The sequence below is a fragment of the Tamandua tetradactyla genome, chromosome 7, assembly GCF_023851605.1.
Source record: "Tamandua tetradactyla isolate mTamTet1 chromosome 7, mTamTet1.pri, whole genome shotgun sequence".
Lineage (NCBI taxonomy): Eukaryota > Metazoa > Chordata > Mammalia > Pilosa > Myrmecophagidae > Tamandua > Tamandua tetradactyla.
This window is the reverse complement of record NC_135333.1, coordinates 65,773,316-65,794,209: the sequence shown is the minus strand read 5'-3', so window position 1 is coordinate 65,794,209 and position 20,894 is coordinate 65,773,316. Positions and strand designations below refer to the sequence as shown.

Sequence of the window (20,894 nt, the reverse complement as noted above, 5' to 3'; positions counted from 1 at the left end):
TCCAACCCCCAGTTCACCTCCACCTGGCCCACGCTCCCCCTTCCTGTCAGTTAGTATGGTCGAATGATCACTGCTCCAGGAAAAAGGCTAACCCCTCCACCGGGACCCTGGACCCCATCCCCTCTCAAAACCTCAAGTCCCTTGCTTATGAATGTATTCTTTCCTCTATATCTGGAATTCCTTTCTCTCTGTTGGACCATTTACTTATACACATACATTTTCATGTATCTTATCCTCAAAAAAATCTCCTTCTGGACCCACATCCCTCTGTGGCTACTGCTTCATTTCTCTGCTCCCCATCCCAACGGAAGCTATCTATAGTTCTTACTTCACAGTCCCTCCTTAACCTACTCCAACTGGGCTTCTGTCCCCACCCCTATATTGAGTCTGCCCTTGCTAAAATCACCAATAACCCCCACATGGCTAAATTCAGTGATCAATACTCTGCTCTCACCTTACTCGATCTCTTAGTATCCCCTACAGTTGACCACTTCTTCCTTCCCTTGGCTTCGCGGTGCTCCAGTCTCCCGAATGTCCATCAGCCTCACTGAATGGACCTTCTCTGCCTCTTTGCTGGCGCCCTCTCTGCATGACCTCCAAATGTTGGAATGTCCCCAAGCCCTATATTTGGCCCAATTCTCTTCTCTAGCTACACATTACCACTAGCGACCCCTTGTTATGGCTTTAAATAACATCTATACGCCAATAACTCCCAACTGTATAACCCCTTCTCTTTGGAGCTTTAGACTCATGTAGCCTACCCTTACTCACCATCTCTATCTGAATGTCCAGTGGGCATCTCAGGCCTAATGTGCAAAAGACAACTCTTGATTTCTCCCTCTACTTACCATCCCAGTGCGCATTCCACCTCTAGCTGTCCACCAGTCACTCAAAGAATTTAACCCTTCCTCCTCTTTTTCTTGTTCCTCTATCCAATCCATCAGTCTCTCCTCTTGCCTCTATTTCCGATTCCACTGAGGCCACTGTGGACCACGTCACAGCACCTCTCACCGGGAGCACTGCAGCAGCCTCCTGCTGGGGCTCTGCTTATGCTCTCTCTGCCTGCAATCCATTCTGACCCATCCTCCATAGAGCGGCCAGAGGAATCATTTTAATCTATAAATCTGAGCATGCTCCTCCTGTACTTAAATCATCCAAATGGCCTGCATTGCTCTTCAAAAAAATGCAAACTCGTTTCTCTAGTTTACAAAGCCCTATGTGATCTGGCTCCTGCCTCCCTTTCTGATTCCATCTTGTTACCACTTTCCCCTTTGCCCCCTACAGGCCTTCATTTTGTTCCTCAAGCGTGCCAACCTCAGTCCTGCTTGGAGGCTTAGTACTGGCTGTCCTCTCTGGCTGGACTTCTCTGGCCTCTATCAGCCTGACTTCTTCATGCCATTCAAATGAGAACTTCAATGCGACCTCCTCAGAATAAACTCAGCCTAAAGTAGCCTCTAATCCCAACCAATCCCATCTCCCTGCCTGACTGGTCGGCACAGCACTCATTACCATCGGATAGTTTTCACTGAATGCACACTTCTTTGTTTAGCATCTGCATCCCCCACTGGAATGTAGATTCCATGAGGTCTGGGACTTTGTCTTGCTCACTGCTTCATACCCAGGTCCTGGCTCACGATGCCACTCATAGGAGTTTGAGGAATGAATAAATGAATGTTCTGCCTGTTCAAAGAATCGGCAGCAAGTGGGTCAAGCAGCACACAGGACAGGCAGCATGTGCTGCAGGACAGAGAACAGTTTTGTTACAGTGGGAAGGGAAGGGGACCACCTGTACCTGGTTTCTTCGGTCAGACCCAAAGGGGTATCTGGACATCAGGCACCCTGCAGGGGAGCAAGAGTCCCGGTGGTTCAGCAGGGACCACAACATGGGCTCTATCCCAGGAGCTGAGGATCACACAGCACAGAGAGGGAAGACCCTGCTAACTCCCAGTTGAATTCCCCAGAGGCACTGAAAACCAAAATTGCTTGTTTCCTATCTTTACCTCTTGTTCCAGCCCTGCTCTCTCCCCCTGCCCAGGCCTTTCAGCTTGTCCTCTCACCTGGACCCCTCTGGGGAATAGTTTTTACCTCCAAGCCTCATCTTTTTGATCCTTTGGAATTCAGCTTATGAGTTCTTTCTTTTGGAATTAACCCTCCCCAGGCCCACTGCTTCAGGACCAGTATCCCTTTGTCAGCCCTGCTTTCTGCTTCAAACTGTTCCTCTGTTTTGCAACTTCTTGTCTACCCACCATTCTCCTTGATTACACTGGGAGCTCCTGGAGGCAAGCCTGTGCCTTGCTCATCCCTGGTGCCCCAGCATATAGCACGAGATGCACAGGGTAAGTCCTGCCTGTTCCTCTGATAGCCACTGTCAGGGCAGGGACAGTTTCCTGCTGTTCCTTTGAGTTCTCCCCAGTACTAAACACAGAGCCTGGAGACTAAATACAAACTTGACAACTGATAGAAGATACAAGGAGACCTGTTCAAGGACACCCTTGGGTCTGAGTGTGCTCCAGGAGGGAAGGGACTGGGGAATGGTGCAGTTCATGGGAGAAAAGAGAGGAGAGGGAGGGAAGGGAGCACACCTCTCTGGATAATCAGCCTCCAGCCTGAGGAAGGTCCCGGTCCCAAGAGGATGCTAACTGCCAAGTGAGGCCCAGCAGCCACAGGGCCTGTGGGCAGTGGAGGACCATGTCCCATCACAAGAGGAGTATGAGGTCCACCATGACGCCACTGGCCGGGTGACCAGGAGAAGTAGGGCTGGGGCTTGTGCAGAGGGAAGAGGAAGAGGAGGAAGAGCTGCCATTTTACAGAACTCAAAAAATTGCCTACAACTGGGACCAAGCAGAGGCAATGACAAGTAAGGATTCAGCCATAGGCTGGGCTCACAGGGTGCTGAGAGGGGTCAAATGCAAGCATTGGCTTGCATGGGGCCTGGACCTCAGAAGCCCCAATCACGGTCCTGCTAGCAGGGTCTCAGCTGGGTGCTCTGCCTCTCCGAGTCCAAACACTCTGTGCCCTTCCCTCTTGGGTGAATCCTCACATCCCAACCAGGAAGGGTGAGCCACATCCATAGGAAATACTCTGAGCATGTCTTACTGTTGTCCAAGTGGTTGGCCTTAATGATCTTCTCTGAGTAGTCAGAAATGCTGGAGCACTCAATCTAGAAAGGGCACAGAACACGGAGCAAGGCGTCAAAACAACCTCAGCATGACCAATGCAAAGGGACTCAGGGGCCATGGTAGGGATGGAGAAACTGAGGCCCAGAGAAGGGTAGGGACTTGCCCAGAACAGTCCAGTTCATTTTTTTTATGGATTAAAACCTAAAAATCAGTCCTCCCAACTCCAAGGACTACTGGCTGTCTTTGATGTGAGACACCCCCAGAGCACGTGGTAGGCTCCCTTGGTTAGGGCTGTGGCTAAGGAGCCAGACCCTGGCCAGGGGTCTACATGGTGGGAGGACCAGCTCTTTCTGGGACGCCCCACACCTGCAGCGTTCAGATCCCACTGTCTGTGGGACCTTGTCTCTCTTCTCCTCCTCCCCATCCTTTCCTCTTGTCATCTGGTCTACAAGATGCTCCTGGAGTTGGTGGTTAAGAACGTGGGCTCCAGAGCCAGGCAGCCTGGCCTCCCATCTTGCCTCTGCCACATTCTAACTGTGCCTCAGTTTCCTCATGAGTAAATCACAGCACCTCTTCACACGGTTGTCGTAAAGATGAAATGAGCTCATGCATGTAAAACATTTGGAGCAGTGACAGGTCCCCAAAAGCTCTCAGGATGTGTGGGCATCGTTATCATTCTCCCCCTTTATTCTTTTTTCCATCCTCTCCTTTTCCCTCTTCCCACTTTGTCCTCTCTCTTTATTTTCCCCATTCCTTTCTTTTGTCCTTTCTCTTTGGTTCTTTGCCCTTTTTCATTTCTATCCCATTTCTCTAGCTTTCCTCTGATTCTTTATCTCGTTCTCTCCATTTCTCTCTTCACCTCTGTCTCGTTCCTATTTCTCGGTCTCCACTTTCCATCTGTCCATGGCCTCTCTCACTCGGCCGCTCCTTCCCTCCCTCTGCCTCTCTGACTTTTGCTTTCTCTCTCTTGCCATGCTGTCTCCCCAATTGGAGAAGAGCAGTGGGTGGCAGGGGGAGCCTGGAACAGGAGAAACTGTGAAATGAACCATCCGGAAAGAAGCCTGGCTAAATGTGGTGGAGCTGTTTATAAAAGAGCTGTTAGAGGAGAAGAGCCGGAGGGAGACAGATTGCACCGAGTCGTCACAGCTGGGAGGCGCCGAGTGGGAGTGTCCTGACAGCTCCTTGACTGGAGCCTCCAGGGAACGTGAAGACCAGTGACAGGGGGCCTTTGCCTTCCTAGCTTGGCCCTCAGCTGCCCACATCCCCCGCCAAGGTGAGAGCTGGGACGGAGCCTCAGAGACACCCCGGGAGAGAAAGCACATGAGGTCACCCCAGGGTCTCAAGTCCAACTCTATACTCTAAAACCCGAGTGAAAGTTGAGTCTGCCCCTTAGCCCAAGGCATCTGTCCTGGCAAGGAGGGACGTGTGAAGGAGTCTCTGAAGGGGAGGAAAGGCAAGAACCGGTGATGATGACCTTGGCACCCTACCCCCAACATACACCCTAGCTGAGCGCATCTCGGGTTTTCCCAGTCAAGTTTACGCCAGAGGCACCTGGAGGCCAGCTTGGGTTTCCAGAGGACTCTCCACAGCTGTGACCCCTGTGCTTTCCAAGAAGGAATGCCAGATGATGCTGGACCTGCCGGGGCTTGAGACTCAGGGGTCAGCCTCTGGAGGCGGAGGGCAGTCAGGGGGATTGGGAGGGCTCCGGTCAGCCTAGAGTCTAGGGCTCCTCCAGGCAGGACACAGGACAGTCTAGCTAAATGTGCAGTGACGGAAGGCTCGCTGAATGCTGCTCAACTCTCCATGGGGCCTCTGCTAATGACCTCCCTCCTCTCCATACTGGGAATTTGATTGTGGTTTGCCTTTAATTTTGATCAAAATGAATTCCCGTTTTCCAGTCCTGGACCCACTGAATGTTTCCAGTGCCAGCCAGCAGCTCAGAGCTCTTTCTGTTCTGGACACTCCCGGCTCTGCTGTCATCGGGCTGTGTTTGGCTGCACTGGGAGAGCCAGGGGAAGGCTGGGCAGCTCCCAGCGGGTCAGTCCGCCTGGAGAGCCTATGACAGCCAAAGCAGCAGAATTTTAAACTATCAACTTGCCCTTCAAAGAAAGAAGGAAGGAGATTTTCCTGTTATTATTCCCCAGGGCCCCATCTCAACTAGAATAACAAACCCTGAGCATTTGCCATATGCCAGGCACTGTTCTGAGCACTGCACATGTATATTAAGCTCATTTGATCCCCACAATCATTCAGTGTGCACGGCACTATCGTTACATTCATTTTACAACTGGGAAAACTGAAGTATGGAGAGGTGAGTTGCCCAAAGTCACACATCAAGTGAGTGGAAGATCAGAGCTCTAAACCCGAGGCCCCGGTGGAAGCCAGGCTGATGGGGGACAAGCACCATCAGGTCAGAATGGGCTCAGAAAAATCAAGAATCCTCATGCAAATGTCAACAAGCATCAGAGGAAGGGGCCGGGAGCCATGCCCAAGTGCCAGAGCACCCTCCACTCCTGCTCGGCAGTGGGACCCCAGCAAGAGAGAGGGGAGAGGGGGTGCGGTGCATGGGCTGGCTCTGCAGAGGTTGAAGGGAGGGAGGGGGCAGCGTGCTCACCCCAAACACCTTCTTGGCCCCTGCTTTGGCAGCAAACATGGAAAGGATCCCAGTGCCACTGCCAACATCCAGCACCACTTTGTCCTTGAACACGTGTTTGTTGTGGTACATGGAGTTCCGATAAGTGAGCGTCCTCACCTCATCCTTCAGCATCTCCTGTGGCGGAAGGAAAAGAAAGGCATTGTCAATGGACCTCAAGGCGCTCAGGAGTACCCCAGGGTGGTGAACCCCAGGAACATCCTGCCACAATTCCTCAGGGATCCCGATGGTGCAGAGCCACAGTACGAGTACTGGGGGCTACCTCCAGGCAGAGCTGCAGCATCTTAAGCAACCCCGAGCTCAAAACTCAGCCCAAGAAAGATAGCCTGGTACCCTCAGAAGAGAAACTAAGTTCCAGACTTGAGGAAGCTTCCATTTACCAAAGAACAAAAGGAAAAATCAGTACCTTGCAGCATGAGACATTTAAGTTAGATCTGAAGCAGAACTTTCTGCCAAGGTGAGAGAATTAGCATCGAACGGGTTATGAAAGGAGTTTGTTTGTTTTTAGGAATAGAAAGGATGTCCCTCTGCTCAGCCTTAAGTGCTTTGTGGTGAAGGAGGAACTAGGTAACCTCTTACCAAGAACTAGATCACCTGTTGCCTCCAGCCCAAGGAGAACATGATTAATCTGTGCGTGGTGGTGAGGCAGGAATCTTCAGCCATGCAAGGTATCTGCAAACACTTGTAAATTATCACCAGTAGGATTAGGATGATGTTTTTCTGGTAATCAACTTTATCAAGGTATAACTTGCATACAATGGAGAGTGCAGATTTTAAGTTTCTAGTTAAATGTAAGACTTTTGATGAATGTACAGTTGTGTAACCTCCACCGTAACCAAGATGTAGAATATTTCCATCACCCTAGAAAAATGCCTGATGCAGGCAACCACTGATCTGAATTCTCTCACCAAAGCTTAGATCTGCCTGTTCTAGAATACTGAATCATACAGGATGTATGTTTTTGTGTCTGACTTCTTTCTCTCAACATGAGTTTTTTGAGATTCATTCACGTTATTGCCCAGATCCAAAGTTTGTTCCTTTTTTGTTCTTATTCTCACTATTGCTGAATAGTGTTCCACTGTCTTAACTTGCCGCAATGTATGGATCCGTTCATTTGTTGATGGATATTGGATCGTTTCCAGTTTGGGCTACTATGATAATGTCCATGATGCTGTTATGGACATTCTTGTAAAAAAATAAACATTTTTGGGTATATATGTTTACATTTCCCTTGGGTAAATATCTAGAAGTGGGTTTGTTGGGTCCGAAGGTAAGATGTGTTTAACTTTATAAGAAATTGCCAGTTCTCCAAGAGAGTTGCACCATTTGATGCTCCCACCAGCAAGGTCTGACAGTTCAAGTGCTTCACACCCTGGAAACTTAATATTCTCAGTCTCACTTCCTCTTGTTTTGTTTTTGTTTTATTATAGGAGCTGTACGTTTGCATAAAAATTGTGCAGAAAGTGCAGAATTTCCACATAACCACCCCCTCACACACATAGTTTTCCCTGTTATTAGCATTTTGCATTAGCGTGGTAACTTTGTTACAACTGATGAAACAATACTATTATAATTATACTATTAACTGTAGTCCACAGTTTGCATTAGAGTTCACTCTTTGTGTTGCAGAGTTCTATGGTGTTTTTTGTTTGCTTGCTTTTATTCTAATTAACACATATTTCCCCTTTTAACCACTTCCAAATATACAATTCAGTGGTGTTAATTCCATTCACAATATTGTGCTACCATCACCACCATCCATTACCAAAATTTTTCCATCACACCCAACAGAAACTCTGTCTTTTTCATTTTAGCCCCTCTGTGGGTGTGAAATGCTTTCACCTTGTAATCTTTATTGCATTTTCCCGATGACTGTTGATGCAGATAATTTTTTCATACCTTCTTTTGTGAAGTCTTTTGTCCATTTGATAAAAGGAGTTGTTTGTCTTTTCAATACTAATTGCAGAAATTTAATCCTCTGTCAGATACGTGTTTTGTGAATACATTCTCCCAATCTATAACCATTTTCTTAATGTTGTCTTTTGAAAAGTAGTTTTTAATTTTGATGAAGACAGATATTTTTGGGTTTTCCTTTTATGATTTCTGCTTTTTGTGTCCTGTCCAATCTTCGTCTTCCCAAGATCACCAGAGATATCTCCTGTTTGCTTCCAGAAGTTTTATAGTTATGACTTTTACTTTAAGGTCCATGATTCACGTGAAATTAATGTTTGTGTATGATGTGATTTAGGGCTATGAGTTCATTTTTTTCATACAAATATCTAACTGTTCAAGCACCATTTGTTGAATACACTATCATTTTGCCCATTGAATTACCTTGCCACCTTGTCAAAAATCAACTGATTGTATATAGAAGTCAATTTCTGACTCTATGATCTGTTCTTTGATGAACCAATTCAACACTGGCTTGAGTCTTACAGTTTCACATTAATCTTAAAACGAAGCATTGTGTGAGTCCTCCAATTTTGTTCCTCTATGAGATTATTTTGGTTATTCTATATTCTTTACATTTCCATATGAATTTTAGAATCAGCTTATTTAATGATAGAGAATACACTGCTGAGATTTTGATTGGAATTGCGTTGACTCTGTAGATTAAAATTTGAGAAGAACTGACGTCTTAGTCAATATTGAGGCTTACAATCCAAGGACATATCTCTCCTTTTATTTGGATCTTTAAGTTCTCTCTGTAATGTTTTATAGATTTCAGTAGAGAGGTCTTGCATTTCCTTCATTTTATTTTTAAGTTCTTGTATATGGTATTTTTTAATTTGATTTTCCAGATGTTAGTGTATGTATGTATATATATATATATATATATATAGAGAGAGAGAGAGAGAGAGAGAGAGACAGAGCCTTCCTTGTACCTGCAGCTTTGCTAAATTCACTTACTAATTCTAGTAGGTATTTAAATAGATTTCCTTTGTTTTTCTACATTAAAAATCTTGTAATCTGTGCATGGAGACAATTCTTCTTCTTTTTTCATATTTTATGCCTTTTATTTCTTATTTCTTCCTCCTGTATTGTACTAATTTAGTAAAGACTTCCAGTAAAATGTGTAATAGAATTTGAGAGAACTGACATCCAATTATTTATAGTATATGTCCATTAACTACAATTTTAGCTTTAGCCTTCCCATATATACTTTGTATCCAATTGAAGAAGTTTCCTTCTATTTCAAATTCACAGAGAGTTTTTATCACCATTTGCTGTGGAATTTGTGACATGCTTTTCTAAGATGGTATACGTTTTAGTTTCCTAGCAGATACCATGAAATGGGGTGGTTTAAACAGTGGAAATTTATTAGCTTACAGTTTGAAGCCAAGAAAATGTCCAAATCAAGGCATCTTAAGGTGATGCTTTCCTCCTGAAGACTGGCTGCTGGTGATCTTTGGCTCCTCTGCCACATGGCAAGACACATGTGGTGTCTGTTGTTCTCTCCCTTCTTTTCTGGATTTTGTTGGTTTCGGCTTCTTGCTTCTGTGGCTTTCTCTCTCTCTCTCTCTATTCTGTTTATAAAGGACTCCAGCAAGAGGATTGACATGTATCCTGAATGAGGTGATGAGGTGGTAACACCTTAAGTGATGTAACCTCATCAGAAGGGCCTGCTTACAATGGATTTACATGTAAGTCAATGTAAACATTTAAGAATATGTTTCTCTGGGGACACATACAGCTTCAAACCACCACATATAATTATTTTTATCTTTTATTCTGGCAATGCACTGAGCTCCATAGATTAGTTTTTGAATGTTGAACCAAAACTTTGTCATGATATATTATCCTTTTTAAATATTCCTGGGTTTTAGTCATTAATATTTTGTTGTGGATTTTTGCATCTATATTTATGAGTGATATTGATCTGTAATTTTTTCTTTTTTGGGTAACCAAAGTTGCTGATCTTATCACACATGTTAGAAAGTGTTGTCGCCTTATATATTTTCTGGAAAAGTTTGCATGAGATTGGTATTGTTTCTGTCTTAAATGTTTGATATATTTCACAAGTAGCACCATCTGGGGCTGGAGGTTGTTTTCTTTGGGGATGGGGGTGGAGGTGGGAAGCTGTTGAGTTAAGAATTCAACTTGTTTAATGGATAGAGGGTTATTTTAGTTTTCTATTCATCTTGAATCCATTTTGAAAAGATTTTTTTTTCAAAGAATTTATCCATTTCATCTAAGATGTCAAATGTATTGGCATAGCATTGTCGTGATAGTAGAATAGGTTCTCATTATCTTTTGAATGTCTATGCAATCTGTAATGATGTTCTTGCTTTCATTTATGATATTTTAATTTGCCTTTTGCTATATTTTTTTCTTGATCAGTCTGAGTGTCAATTTGATAAAGTAAGCATTTAAAGCTATGGATTTTCCTCTAAGGATTGCTTTAGCTGCATCCTGCAAATGTTACATTGTATTTTCACTATCACTCAGCTTAGAATATTTTCTAATTTCTTTTTTGTGATTTCTACTCTGACCCATGAGTTATTTAGAAGAGGGCTGTTTCATTTTAAATATTTGGACATTTTTGTAAATAACTTATTGTTGTTAGTTTCTACTTTAATTCCATTACAATTTAATAAAAACATGCTCTGTATAATTTCAATCTTTTGAAATGTACTGAGACATTTATTCACTTCCTTGATATGTAGCTGTGGCTGGGCCTGCAATGGCTCTACCTTCTCCCTCAGCTTCTCTGACTCCTGAGTTCAGCTTCTCTTGGGTTTAGATTCTGTGTTTAGCTCCATGGTAAGACATACCAGCTTCTGCAGAATATCTCCACCCAAGGTCCAAGGCAACAAAAATGAACACCCATTTCTGTCTGTCCTCATAGAGTTCCAGTTTGTGCTTGTGGGTTCCAGCCTGCTCCTGATTTCCCCCTACTTTGTTTCTATGTTCCCTTCCTGCTACCTGCCTGCTGACTTCAAGCACCAGCATCAGACACAGAGGCAACAGCTTTACACAACTGCATAAGCCAAGTCTTATGCAACCTCCTCCTGGTTCTGTTTCTATGGTCAAAACTTGAACCAAGAGTGACTCCAGAGGAATGAAATCTAAGGATGACTTTTCTGAATTGGTTCTGGGTTTTCTGGAATTGCTTCTCTGATTGACTAGATGTAAAAGTACTAACACCTCTATTTCCAGTGGTAAAATGGGCACCAAAAGTCCATGACATGAAAAGGAAAAAAAAAAAAAAACTCAAATTTCTGCATCTTTTTTTCTATAGACCTCTATAATCAAATGCCTATGGAAGACAAGACCCTAGGTGACCAAGTATTTGTTACCTTAGGACATTTTAATCAAAATAATGATATAAAGGGGTTGGTTGGTTCCTTGCTACTAACTGTGCTGGAAAACTTGGGGAAAGAAAATGATGAGTTCAAGACTTTAAATTCCCAGCACAAGATCCACATAAAACACCCGAAAGTATCTATGATTGCCCTGACAGAGCCTTCATATCCTGTAACTACAGAGCCAAGATTTCTGAAAATCAAATCCAAAATCTAATCCTGCAAGTACCTGGATTACAATGAAAATTAAATACCCATACTCACAGGGACACTTTTGTTAAAATTAGGGCATTGATTGGGAAGGAATAGGATCCTAAGAATTGTAATGGGAACATATGGACAAATGCTGATGAAGCTGAGGCCCTCAAGTCTGAGGAAGCAACTCTTCCACTTCTGCCTAAGGAGGTTAACCTGCCCTTTGCCTGAAGGATTGTATTGGCCTCCCTAGAGGTAGTTGCCTTGCGAGGTACCGGTGTTCCTTCTCAGGATATGCCCTCACCATGCCTCTGTGCTGCTAGCCCTGTAACTAGACTCAACAACCAGCAGGCCCCAGAGTGCAGTACAGCATGTGACCTGGGGACGAGGTACTATACATACCAAAGTGCAGGATATTTCCAATTTGCATAAATAGAGACCCAGAGAAGATGTAGGGGAATGGACATGAAAGTTATGGGATCAAGATGGAAGGAATATAAAGTTGGATCAGTCCAAATTTATTGCTATATACCCAAAAAGCAGAGATTGTTCTGTCAATGTTTTAGCTTCAGTGTCTTATTGAGTGAAATATGGACCCAAAGGTGACCTACACTATAGGAAATTGAATTGCCAGAATTTCCTTGGTACACTGAAGAGGAAGGTATTCAAAGACTTATTTAATACCCCATAAAGTGTCCAAAGAGGGATTAGAATATTAGAGTTCATTTGTCTTGTAAGACCTGCTCACCCACCCCCAGGGCGAGGGGTGGAGGGTGGTGGTCCAGAGCCCACACCCTTCACCACGACTGTGAGAAATGCATTTGTGCAAGCAACTCCACTATCTCTGAGAAGTTCTGTGTTCACTCCTCTCTGTAAGTCAGAAATTACAGTGAGAACTGCCGCTACTGAACTGAGATTCTTAAATGCAGTGGGGATAATGGCATCCTGGGAGTCAGGGGCCATGTGGCAGTACTTTATCATCAAAGGCAAGAAGGTAGCTGTGATTACCATAATGGACAGCACAGTCAATGCTAATCAGAGCAGTCTGACCCACAGAGACCTGTGCTATTGGTAGTTAGTTGGTCATGGTGTCCCTAGAAAAGAAACAAGTGGGCAGCCTACTAAATTCTTACATAACCTATGTGAACAGAAAAGTTATAGCTGTAGGAAACAGAAGCACAATTTGAATCACCAAAACAGAGTCATTGCCTCTCAATCCATTCCCAGTCCTGAGCCAGTTTACAGACTTGAGTGAAGAGGAGGCCAGGTCCTTCTGAGGAAAGACCCAGCCATAGTACCAAAAATGCATACTAGAGCTCTTTCTTCCAGTCTTCCCCCAAAGGCTTCTAGAGTCACTATCCAGGGTGACTAAGCACTGGGGAAAGAGAAGTTATCAGACTTTCTGAGGATTACTGAACACTGACCCTGATTGCATGCTAATTGCTGGAGATACTAAATGTCACATGGCCCACCGCTCAGAGCAGAGGCTTCTGGAGATCAGGTGATCCATGGAGTTTTAGCTCCAGTCCATCTCACAGTGGGACCAGTGGGCCTCTGAACCCATCCTGTGGTTATCTCTCCAGTTTTGGAATGTATAGTTGGATTAGACATACATAGCAGAAGGTGGCATGCTCACATTGGTCCCTGACCTGTGGAGTGATGGCTACTACGATAGGGAAGGCCAAGTGGAAGCCACTACAACTGCTCTGCCTAAGAAAATAATGAACCAAAAGCAATACTGCATTTCTGAGAAGGTAACGAACATTAGTGTCACATCAAGGATTAGAAAGATTCAGAGATGGTGATTCCCACCACATCCCCATTAGACTCTCCTGTTAAGCCTGGGCAGACAACAGATGGATCTTGGAGGATGACAGCAGAGCATCATAAACATAATCAAGTGGTGACTCCAGTTGCAACTGCTGTTTCAAGAGTGGTTTCGTGACTTGAGCAAATCAACACAAAAGGCTACTATTTTATGTATTTTAGAAATTTATCAACATATATATATATATTCCTTTCCTATTGCCGCATAAAAAATTACCACAAACTTAATGCTCAAAATAACACAATTTTTGACAGTTATGGAGTTCAGGATCCTGAAATCTGTTTCAAAGACCCAAAATCAAGGTGTCAGCAGGGCTGTTTCCTTCTGGAGGGTCTGTGGGAGAGTCTGTTTCCTTCCCCCTTCAGCTTCTAATGGCAACCTGGATTCCTTGGCTCAAGGTCTCTTTCACCTTCTTGAAAGTGCATCACTCCAACCTTGGTTTCCACCGTCACACCACCTTCTCCTCTAATTGATTCCTCCTGTGTCCTCTTGTAAGGATCTTCATAATTACATCGGGCCGAACTGGACGCTCCAGGAAAACCTTCCCATCTCAATACCCTGAACTTAATCACATCTGTAAAGTCTCTTTTCCCATATACTTCAGCATCCACAGCTTGTCAGGATTAGGCCACAGACATAGTTGAGTGGTCAGTATTCAGTCTACCATGCTATATTTCTTCAAGTATTTTTTTTCTGCCCCACTCTCTCTCTTCTTTCTTTCCAGAACTCCTTATCCTTATGTTTTACCAGTAGAGTTTGTCCCACAAGTCACTGGCTCTTTTCAATCTCTTTTCCCTCTATGCTTCAATTTGGATGATTTCTACTGATGTATCTTTAAATCTGCAGATCCTTCTTTCTATTATATTCTTTCTGCTAGAAATCCCATCTAGTGAATATTTTATTTAGATATTGCATTTTTCAATTGTAGGGTTTCCATTTGGTTATTTTTCATGCCCAACCCTCTTCTGAAATTCCCCATCTTTTCACACATTACATCTATTTTCCTGGAGTTTTTAAAAATCTTATTTATTATAGTTATTTTCAAGTCTTTGTCTAATAATTTCAACATCTGGGTTGTCTGTTGACTGTGGTTCAAATTCTTCTTTTCTTCACAAGTATTGTAATTTTCTATTGTATGTCAGACATTGTATCTAAGGAACAGTTATAGATGAATTAGGTTTTTTCCCAAAGGGGTATACCCTTTCCTTTGTTAGGCAGCTGAAGTGATGGGTTGGTCAAGTCAGTTCTGTCATCAATTGAGCATATTTGGGGTGAGTTAAATCTTTAATCTGTCTAGCAGAGCCTCGGAATTCAAGCACTACTGATCTAAAAAGAGCTTAGATTTACTTTTCAGCCCAGTCACTACTTCCTGTATAGGAGGCAGTTTTGCCTAGATGGAGTTTACTTCTAGTTTCAAATACTTCGAAGGTGAGCTCAAGCCTCTCCTGCCAGGAGATCTCTGAGATGAGACACCACGATACTGTAAGACCTCTAAACTGTGATTCCACCAGACTGCAAGATCCGTACCCCCAGCCCCAGGCACAGGGCGTGACAGGTAGTAGGTGCTCAACAGGACAGTATAGTATAGTGGTTATAAGCACAGTTTCTGAGCCAGAATTCTTGCATTCAAATAGTTCTACTACTTTTGAGCTTTCTGACCCATATCAGTGAGCCTCAATTTTCTCATCTGGAAAATGAGGTAATAGTAGCACCTACTTTATAGGATTATTGTGATGATTAAATAAATAGAGTAAGTGTTATAAAAGTGTTAGCTCTGGCTCTTTGTGATTACCCTGACCCGATTCATCCATGCAAGGAAATAGTTAAGAGGGAGATGCAAAATAATGATGAAGGTTTCAGAAATCTCTCAACCATAGCCATAGTTAAAGTTCTTATGACTTCTCTTGGATGGAGTTAGATTGGCATGGCACCTCTTGAGAACTTTTGTTGCTAAGAGTGAGCTCTCCAAATGCACCCGTTTTGTTCATCACCTTTTTGTCACCTCTGTGGCCCTTTCCTGCCTTCCTTGGGCCCCAGACCACTGGGGCTAGGTCTGAAGGTACAAGTTCTGGAGAACAGAAGTTGTGACTTAGCAAGCCTTCCAGATACCTCCTTCCCCCACCCAGTCTGCTAAAAAAAAAAACAAACCGAAAAACACCCTCTCCCCATTCTCCATCCCTCTTTTAATCACCCCTGGGAGAATAGCCCAAAGAAGTCTCAAGATATTTCAGACAAGAACATGCCACTCTTCGTAAAAACAATTTCCAGCCTCCAGCTGTGGATGACTTTGTCTCCCAAATCTCCTGCCTGTTAAATACATGACAGCACATTGACTAATTGCTGGGAAACAAGGCCCTGAAGAATCTATTTCAAAAGAACCTGCAGCAAGATTGTCAAAAGTAGGGAGCTGGCCGGGAGTGGGATGGGCGCCCAGAGCTTGGGGGGCTGGGAACACAGCCACGCTGGCAGGGATTCTAGCAGCTGGGGCCAACCCATCCCAGCGCTGCCTGTCAAAGATGCTAAGAATTTAGACCCAGGGTCCTGGAGGCCATGAAGCCCATCCCTCCTCCCAGGACAGAGGCCTCAGCAAACACTCATCTCCTCTCTCGCTTCTGCTCCTGCTCAAGATTCCATTCTTCTCGGAGAGGCACAGTGATGGAAGGAAGGGTCCTTCTCTCCTCAGACCCCTGCCTTCCAGAGCTGAGTCGAGAGTCATCTCTGGATACAGCCATGGGATGGGAAGGACAGAAGTTCCCAGCCCCCACCAACCCACCCTGCTCCATGTTTCCCAAACACTCATGGATCACTATTAATCAGCAACCTGGTAGCGCTACCTGCCCTTGTGAGCATCTTGCTAACAACGGGGGGAAGACTGCCAAACAGCCAGCTCTGCTCAGGCTGGTGAAATACAGTTCTTGCCTAGACCGGGCAGGCAAAGGCATCACTGTGAGCTGCCTGGCCTGGTACAAAGATCCCTGGTGCCTGATAATGGGGAATGAGCAGGCCCTCTTTCTGCAAAGAACATTGAGAGTCCATCCCAGGTGGAGCAAAACCTCAGGGGAGGGCGGGCCACAGTGGCTCAGCAGGCAGACTTCTCACCTGCGGTGCTGGAGACCAGGGTTCGATTCCTGGTGCCTGCCCATGCAAAAAAAAAAAAACAAAAAAGCCTCAGGGTGAAAGAAGGGTAGCTAGTCACCCCTGTGTGAAAAGACCTTTACATTTCACCAGAAGCTGGGGTATAGAGATGGCCTTCAGCAACAACAGCAAGGATTTAAGCTAGATATCCAGAAGCACTGGCTGATCAGAAGAATGGCTAAGGACTTTTCTGGGGCAGGTGACTAAGGAAAGAAATGTTATTCCTGACCTGCAGACTTTATCAAAATGCCCCTGCTCAGTCTGCCCATATTCCTATATGTGTTCATGTGCAAGTTTGATTTTTCTGTCAATACCCAAAATTGAGGGAACCTGGTGTAGTATTTATATAGTGGCCCTTGGTGTCGTCTCCAAAGTGGGAGACATTCTCTTCAGAGTGCCCAGCCATGGTGCTGCCAGCATCACCTGAGTGACTGGCTTAGCAGCTACATCTACAGACCTTTGCAAATCACACATTGTGACAATCCCTGGCTAAGAGGCTGGGGACACTAAGTCCTGAAGAAATTCTAAAGTTTATTAATAGTATAGGAGAATACATTCTTAGTGCCAAAGGTGTGGCCAGCAAGAACTTGGGAATTCAGAGGGAGGTGTCAGAGAAGTAAATCACAGAGGGCTTCCTGGAGGAGGTGAGCCTGAAGACTGAGGAAGGGAGGCTCAAGGTAGATATCCTGGTTTGTTGGTTTCTAATGAAGGAATTTCAGGCAGATCCCAGGGGAGGAATTTTGGGGTCCCTGGAACTCTTCTCTGTTCCCAGGAATCTGCCCTGAAATGGGTGACCCGAATAGCAAGGCCTATGAGAACCTGTCAGCCTGGAGGATATGACATTTAATGAGGGGTAAACTCTTGAGGAAAGGGAGCTCTCCGAATTGTCCCTTCTGCCTCCCACAACTTCTCACGGGCCTAGGATAGGGTCCTGTGCACCACCCCTGTCCCCACCCCCCCGGGGAGCAGAATAGAGGAAGGTGCAACAGCCCACCACTCTGCCCAGAGATGGCACCCAATCTGCCACACCTGCCCAGGCCCTCCGGAGCCAGGGACCCCCAGAACTGAGCACCAGCCCCACCCCACAGTCTCCCGGGCAGTACCCAGGCCTGTGTGGAGGGCAGTGCTCGGGAGCCAACCCTGAGCCCACCCCGGGGCACATGAGGCTGAATCCCTGAGTCTGTAAGTAACCAGGGGTCCCCGCCACCATCCTCGGCCTCTGAGTGGGGCTGCAAAGAAACAGCAAGAACAAGTGAGTCAGGGTGATTGTTTAGGTTTCCAGAAAGAAAGGAGGAAGACTGCTTTCCAGGGAGGGGATAAGGTGTGGTGGGTGGGAATGAAGCCCCTGGGGGCTAGCAGGTTCAGTCAGCTGCTAGCCCTGCCCTTTACCAGCCCTGTAGGCTGGATCAAAGGCCCAGCAAAGACCCGGGAAGGCTGCTCTGTTAGGGCCTTCGAGCCTCGTCTGTAAAGTGAAGACAATATCAACACCAACCTCAGAGGGTTGGATTGGCCTGAGGAATAAATACATCAACAATATAAAATGTTTGGGACAGCACCTGGCAGGCAGTTACCACTCAAAAACATAAAACTTGTTATTGTTACTAAACACCTTCCAGCTTAGGAAAGGTGGCAGCATCTGATCAGAAGGGGAAGCATCGAGGCTTGTTTTGAGAATGCGTTTGCCTAGCAGACAAGCTTTTGGTCCCTTTAAAATATTTTCCTTGTATTTTAAGGGACTAATAGAAGCATTTTCTTCATAGGGTTCTTATGAGGATTCAACATGAAATAATGAGTTTAGAACAGGGCTAGGCACTTAGTAAGTACCTGGTAAACATGGGTTGTTTATTTGGGGTGATGGCAGAGAGCTGGAGACGATAAGCACATGTGCCATCAGTGTCACCAGAAAGAAAGCCTTGGTGAGGAAGCCTGTTCAGTTCCGTAGCTAACACACATCTCCCTGGTATGATAGAAGACGAGCATTTAGACGTGAGAATTTCTCGAGAAGCAATCAGAGTGTTACCAAACCCTGGCCAGGTTACTGCCAGGAAGCTGCTGCATTTCTTCCCCTGAACACACTTGTTGGTCTAGGATGAATCTAAGGGTTCACCCTTGCTGAGAAGGAGTGGACCTCATGACCTTCCAGAAGGTACTTTCAGCCTCAGGACTCTGGCCACAAAGCATTTGAGTTCCGTGAGCAAAGACCAATAAATGACATCCAGTGCACCCCGGATTATCTGGGATTACGGTTGGGAAGAGATCCAGGTGTGGAATGAAAACCCACATCAGAGCCCTTGTTCTCTGGGTGCAAATCGGACAGACTCCCGCTTTCACCTACTCACCTGCTCCAGGTCCACCCCCACCCCACACGGGGACGGAGAGAGGGTCAGTGGCCTCAGAGTGTCACTTGGAGAAACCTGCCTTATGGTAGTAAAGAATTAGATGCATCCCACTGCCTCAGAAGACAGTCACAAAATAGGCAATGCCAAGCTTGCCCCCAATTGCCCCATAGCTCAGGAGGTTTTACCTCGTGGATCCCAAAGTGGGCGTAGGAGTCAAAGTAATAATCTCTTGAGGTCATCTCCTCTGGGTTTAGCAGCTTGGACATCTTGCCCCGTCCTGGGCAGCTGGGTTGAGTGGACACGTGATGCATACATTGCACAGGCTTGGGTGGAATGACAGGCTGAGGGGGCTGCGAGGGGGGGCTGTTCACCTGCAGGGAAGAGAAGGGGAACCCGGGGTTAACAGAGGCAACAATCTCCTGCCCACCCCCAAGATGCCACTCCTCTTTCCTCCCTCTTCCCTGAGCCCAGCTCCACCAGCCGCAGAGGCCATTCCTGAAGGGCAGAGGGCTCTATGCCTGCTGGTGGCCAGAGGGAGGGCCACGGTGTGCAGAGGAGGCAGGGTGTTGGGGGGTCCTGAAGACCTGGATTTAAGCCACTTTCATCTCTTACTAGCCAGGTGACCTGAGCTGATCTGGGCCTCAGTGTCCATATCTGTTAAGTGGGAACAATAATGCCCTCCTTAGAGGTGAACCGTAAGTACTCAGAAAAGGGAAAGGCCCAAAGCCCAGCACGGTGGCTGTGAGTACAGATTCCGAGCCAGACTACCTGGACACGAACCCCAGCTCTGCCCCTTACTAGCCCTATGACTTGGGCAAAGTTATCAACCTCCTTGTGCCTCAGTTTCCCCATGTCTAAAATGGGGATGAAACAGTCCTTATCTCCCAAGGCTGCCCTGGGAATTACTATTTGTATTAAGGGTTTAGAAAAGGATCTGGCACATAGCAAGTGCCTGTTGAACTAAAATAAATTTAGGTCCCATCTGCTTTCTTAGGCAGATCAAGCCCATGGGCATCTGTTGACCCCAGCAGTCAGGCTGAAACAGGACTTGGCCCCCGAATGCAGATCGCTTTGGATTTGGTGTCTCACACCTGCCCCTTTGAACCCCTGACATCCAAGTCACATTTTCACCCTGAACTTCAGCACTGTGGCTGCCCAGCCTGAGGGTCGGCCGTCTACCTGGTCACTGCCAACCACCACTCTCTCTGGGCTGCCTGGTGCAGAAGGACAGCCCAGCTCTCCATCCCACAGCTGCTGCCCGTCGCCGAGCACCCGCTCTTCCTACACAGGCTGTGGGGGAGAAGGGAGAGGCAGTTGGAGGCTCAGAGAGGTTTAGTCACTTGTCCCAAATCGTGGAGCAAATCAGGGACAGAGCAGCAGCTGATGTCCAGAGGTTTCAATTTCCCTGCAGAAGCGGAGCTGTGCCAGGAGAAGTGCCTCCTCCCCCTGGAGCCTAGGAAATGGCACAGAGAAGGTGCAAAGCAGGGCAGAATTAAAAGGAGCTCCAGAGAAGCATATTGCCCCGGAGGTGGTCCTCTGGGACTGGGAATCAGGGAGCCTATCCTGTCTTTAATGAAATTAAAAATATATACTGAGAGGCAGATGGCACAGCGCTTATGAGCGCATTCCCTGGGGCCACACTGCCTGGCTTCCAGCCCCAGGTCTGCCGCTTGCTGCCTCTGTGACCTTGGGAAGTCATCTGCCGTCACTGTGCCTCAGTTTCCTCCTCTTTAAAATAGAGGTCATAATAAAAACCTACCTGAAAGTGTTGTCATGAGGTTCAGATGAGTTAATACATGTACAGAGTTTAGACAACCCCCTGGGCCATAGTGAGTGTTCGATCATTTGTACTAGTATTTTTATTATTCAGATTACGTAAGTCATGACCCTGTTCTATGTCTCAACTTTCTCATCCGTGAGCTGGGTCGGCTCAGACGTGCTGACTCCTTTCCAGCAAGGGAAGTAGGGTGATCCTAGGACAGAGCAAGTTTAAGAAAACCCTCCATCACAATCTGGGCACAGCCCCAAGATTGTCCTCTGGCAGGGGCTGGAGGGGAACGAGCCGCGGGGAGTGCAATGGTCCCATTTTCCTGGTGTATCTAGGCTACCGCCTCTGGGAAATAAACACAGTTCCCAGTTTAGTAACATCAGATTTCAGGTCGACGAGATCCCTGGCTGGCTGGCAGAGGCGAATGGGGCTGCCTCATTAGAATGCAGCAGGTGTGCTCACCTCGGCTCGGGATGTTGGTCACGGTCTCTGGGAGGCTAAAAATAGACTGTGTCAATTGCACACTCCCGTGCAGGCTGCCGAGTCACCTC

At 46.1% G+C, this 20,894-nt stretch overlaps 1 protein-coding gene across 2 annotated transcripts in view; it reads right to left on the bottom strand.

Annotated features, from left to right (window-relative positions):
- PRMT8 (protein arginine methyltransferase 8) overlaps positions 1-20,894 on the bottom strand; it is a 122,763-nt gene that overhangs the window by 34,832 nt on the left and 67,037 nt on the right. Inside the window, exons 6-8 of one of the 2 annotated variants that reach the window (XM_077169713.1) lie at positions 18,761-18,946; positions 5,734-5,889; positions 3,097-3,160 (exon numbers count right to left, since the gene is read on the bottom strand). In XM_077169713.1, coding sequence (XP_077025828.1) covers positions 3,097-3,160; positions 5,734-5,889; positions 18,761-18,946 — 406 coding nt within the window. Of the gene's footprint in view, positions 1-3,096; positions 3,161-5,733; positions 5,890-18,760; positions 18,990-20,894 lie in introns of those variants that run through there. The other variant, XM_077169714.1, reaches the window with a different exon arrangement.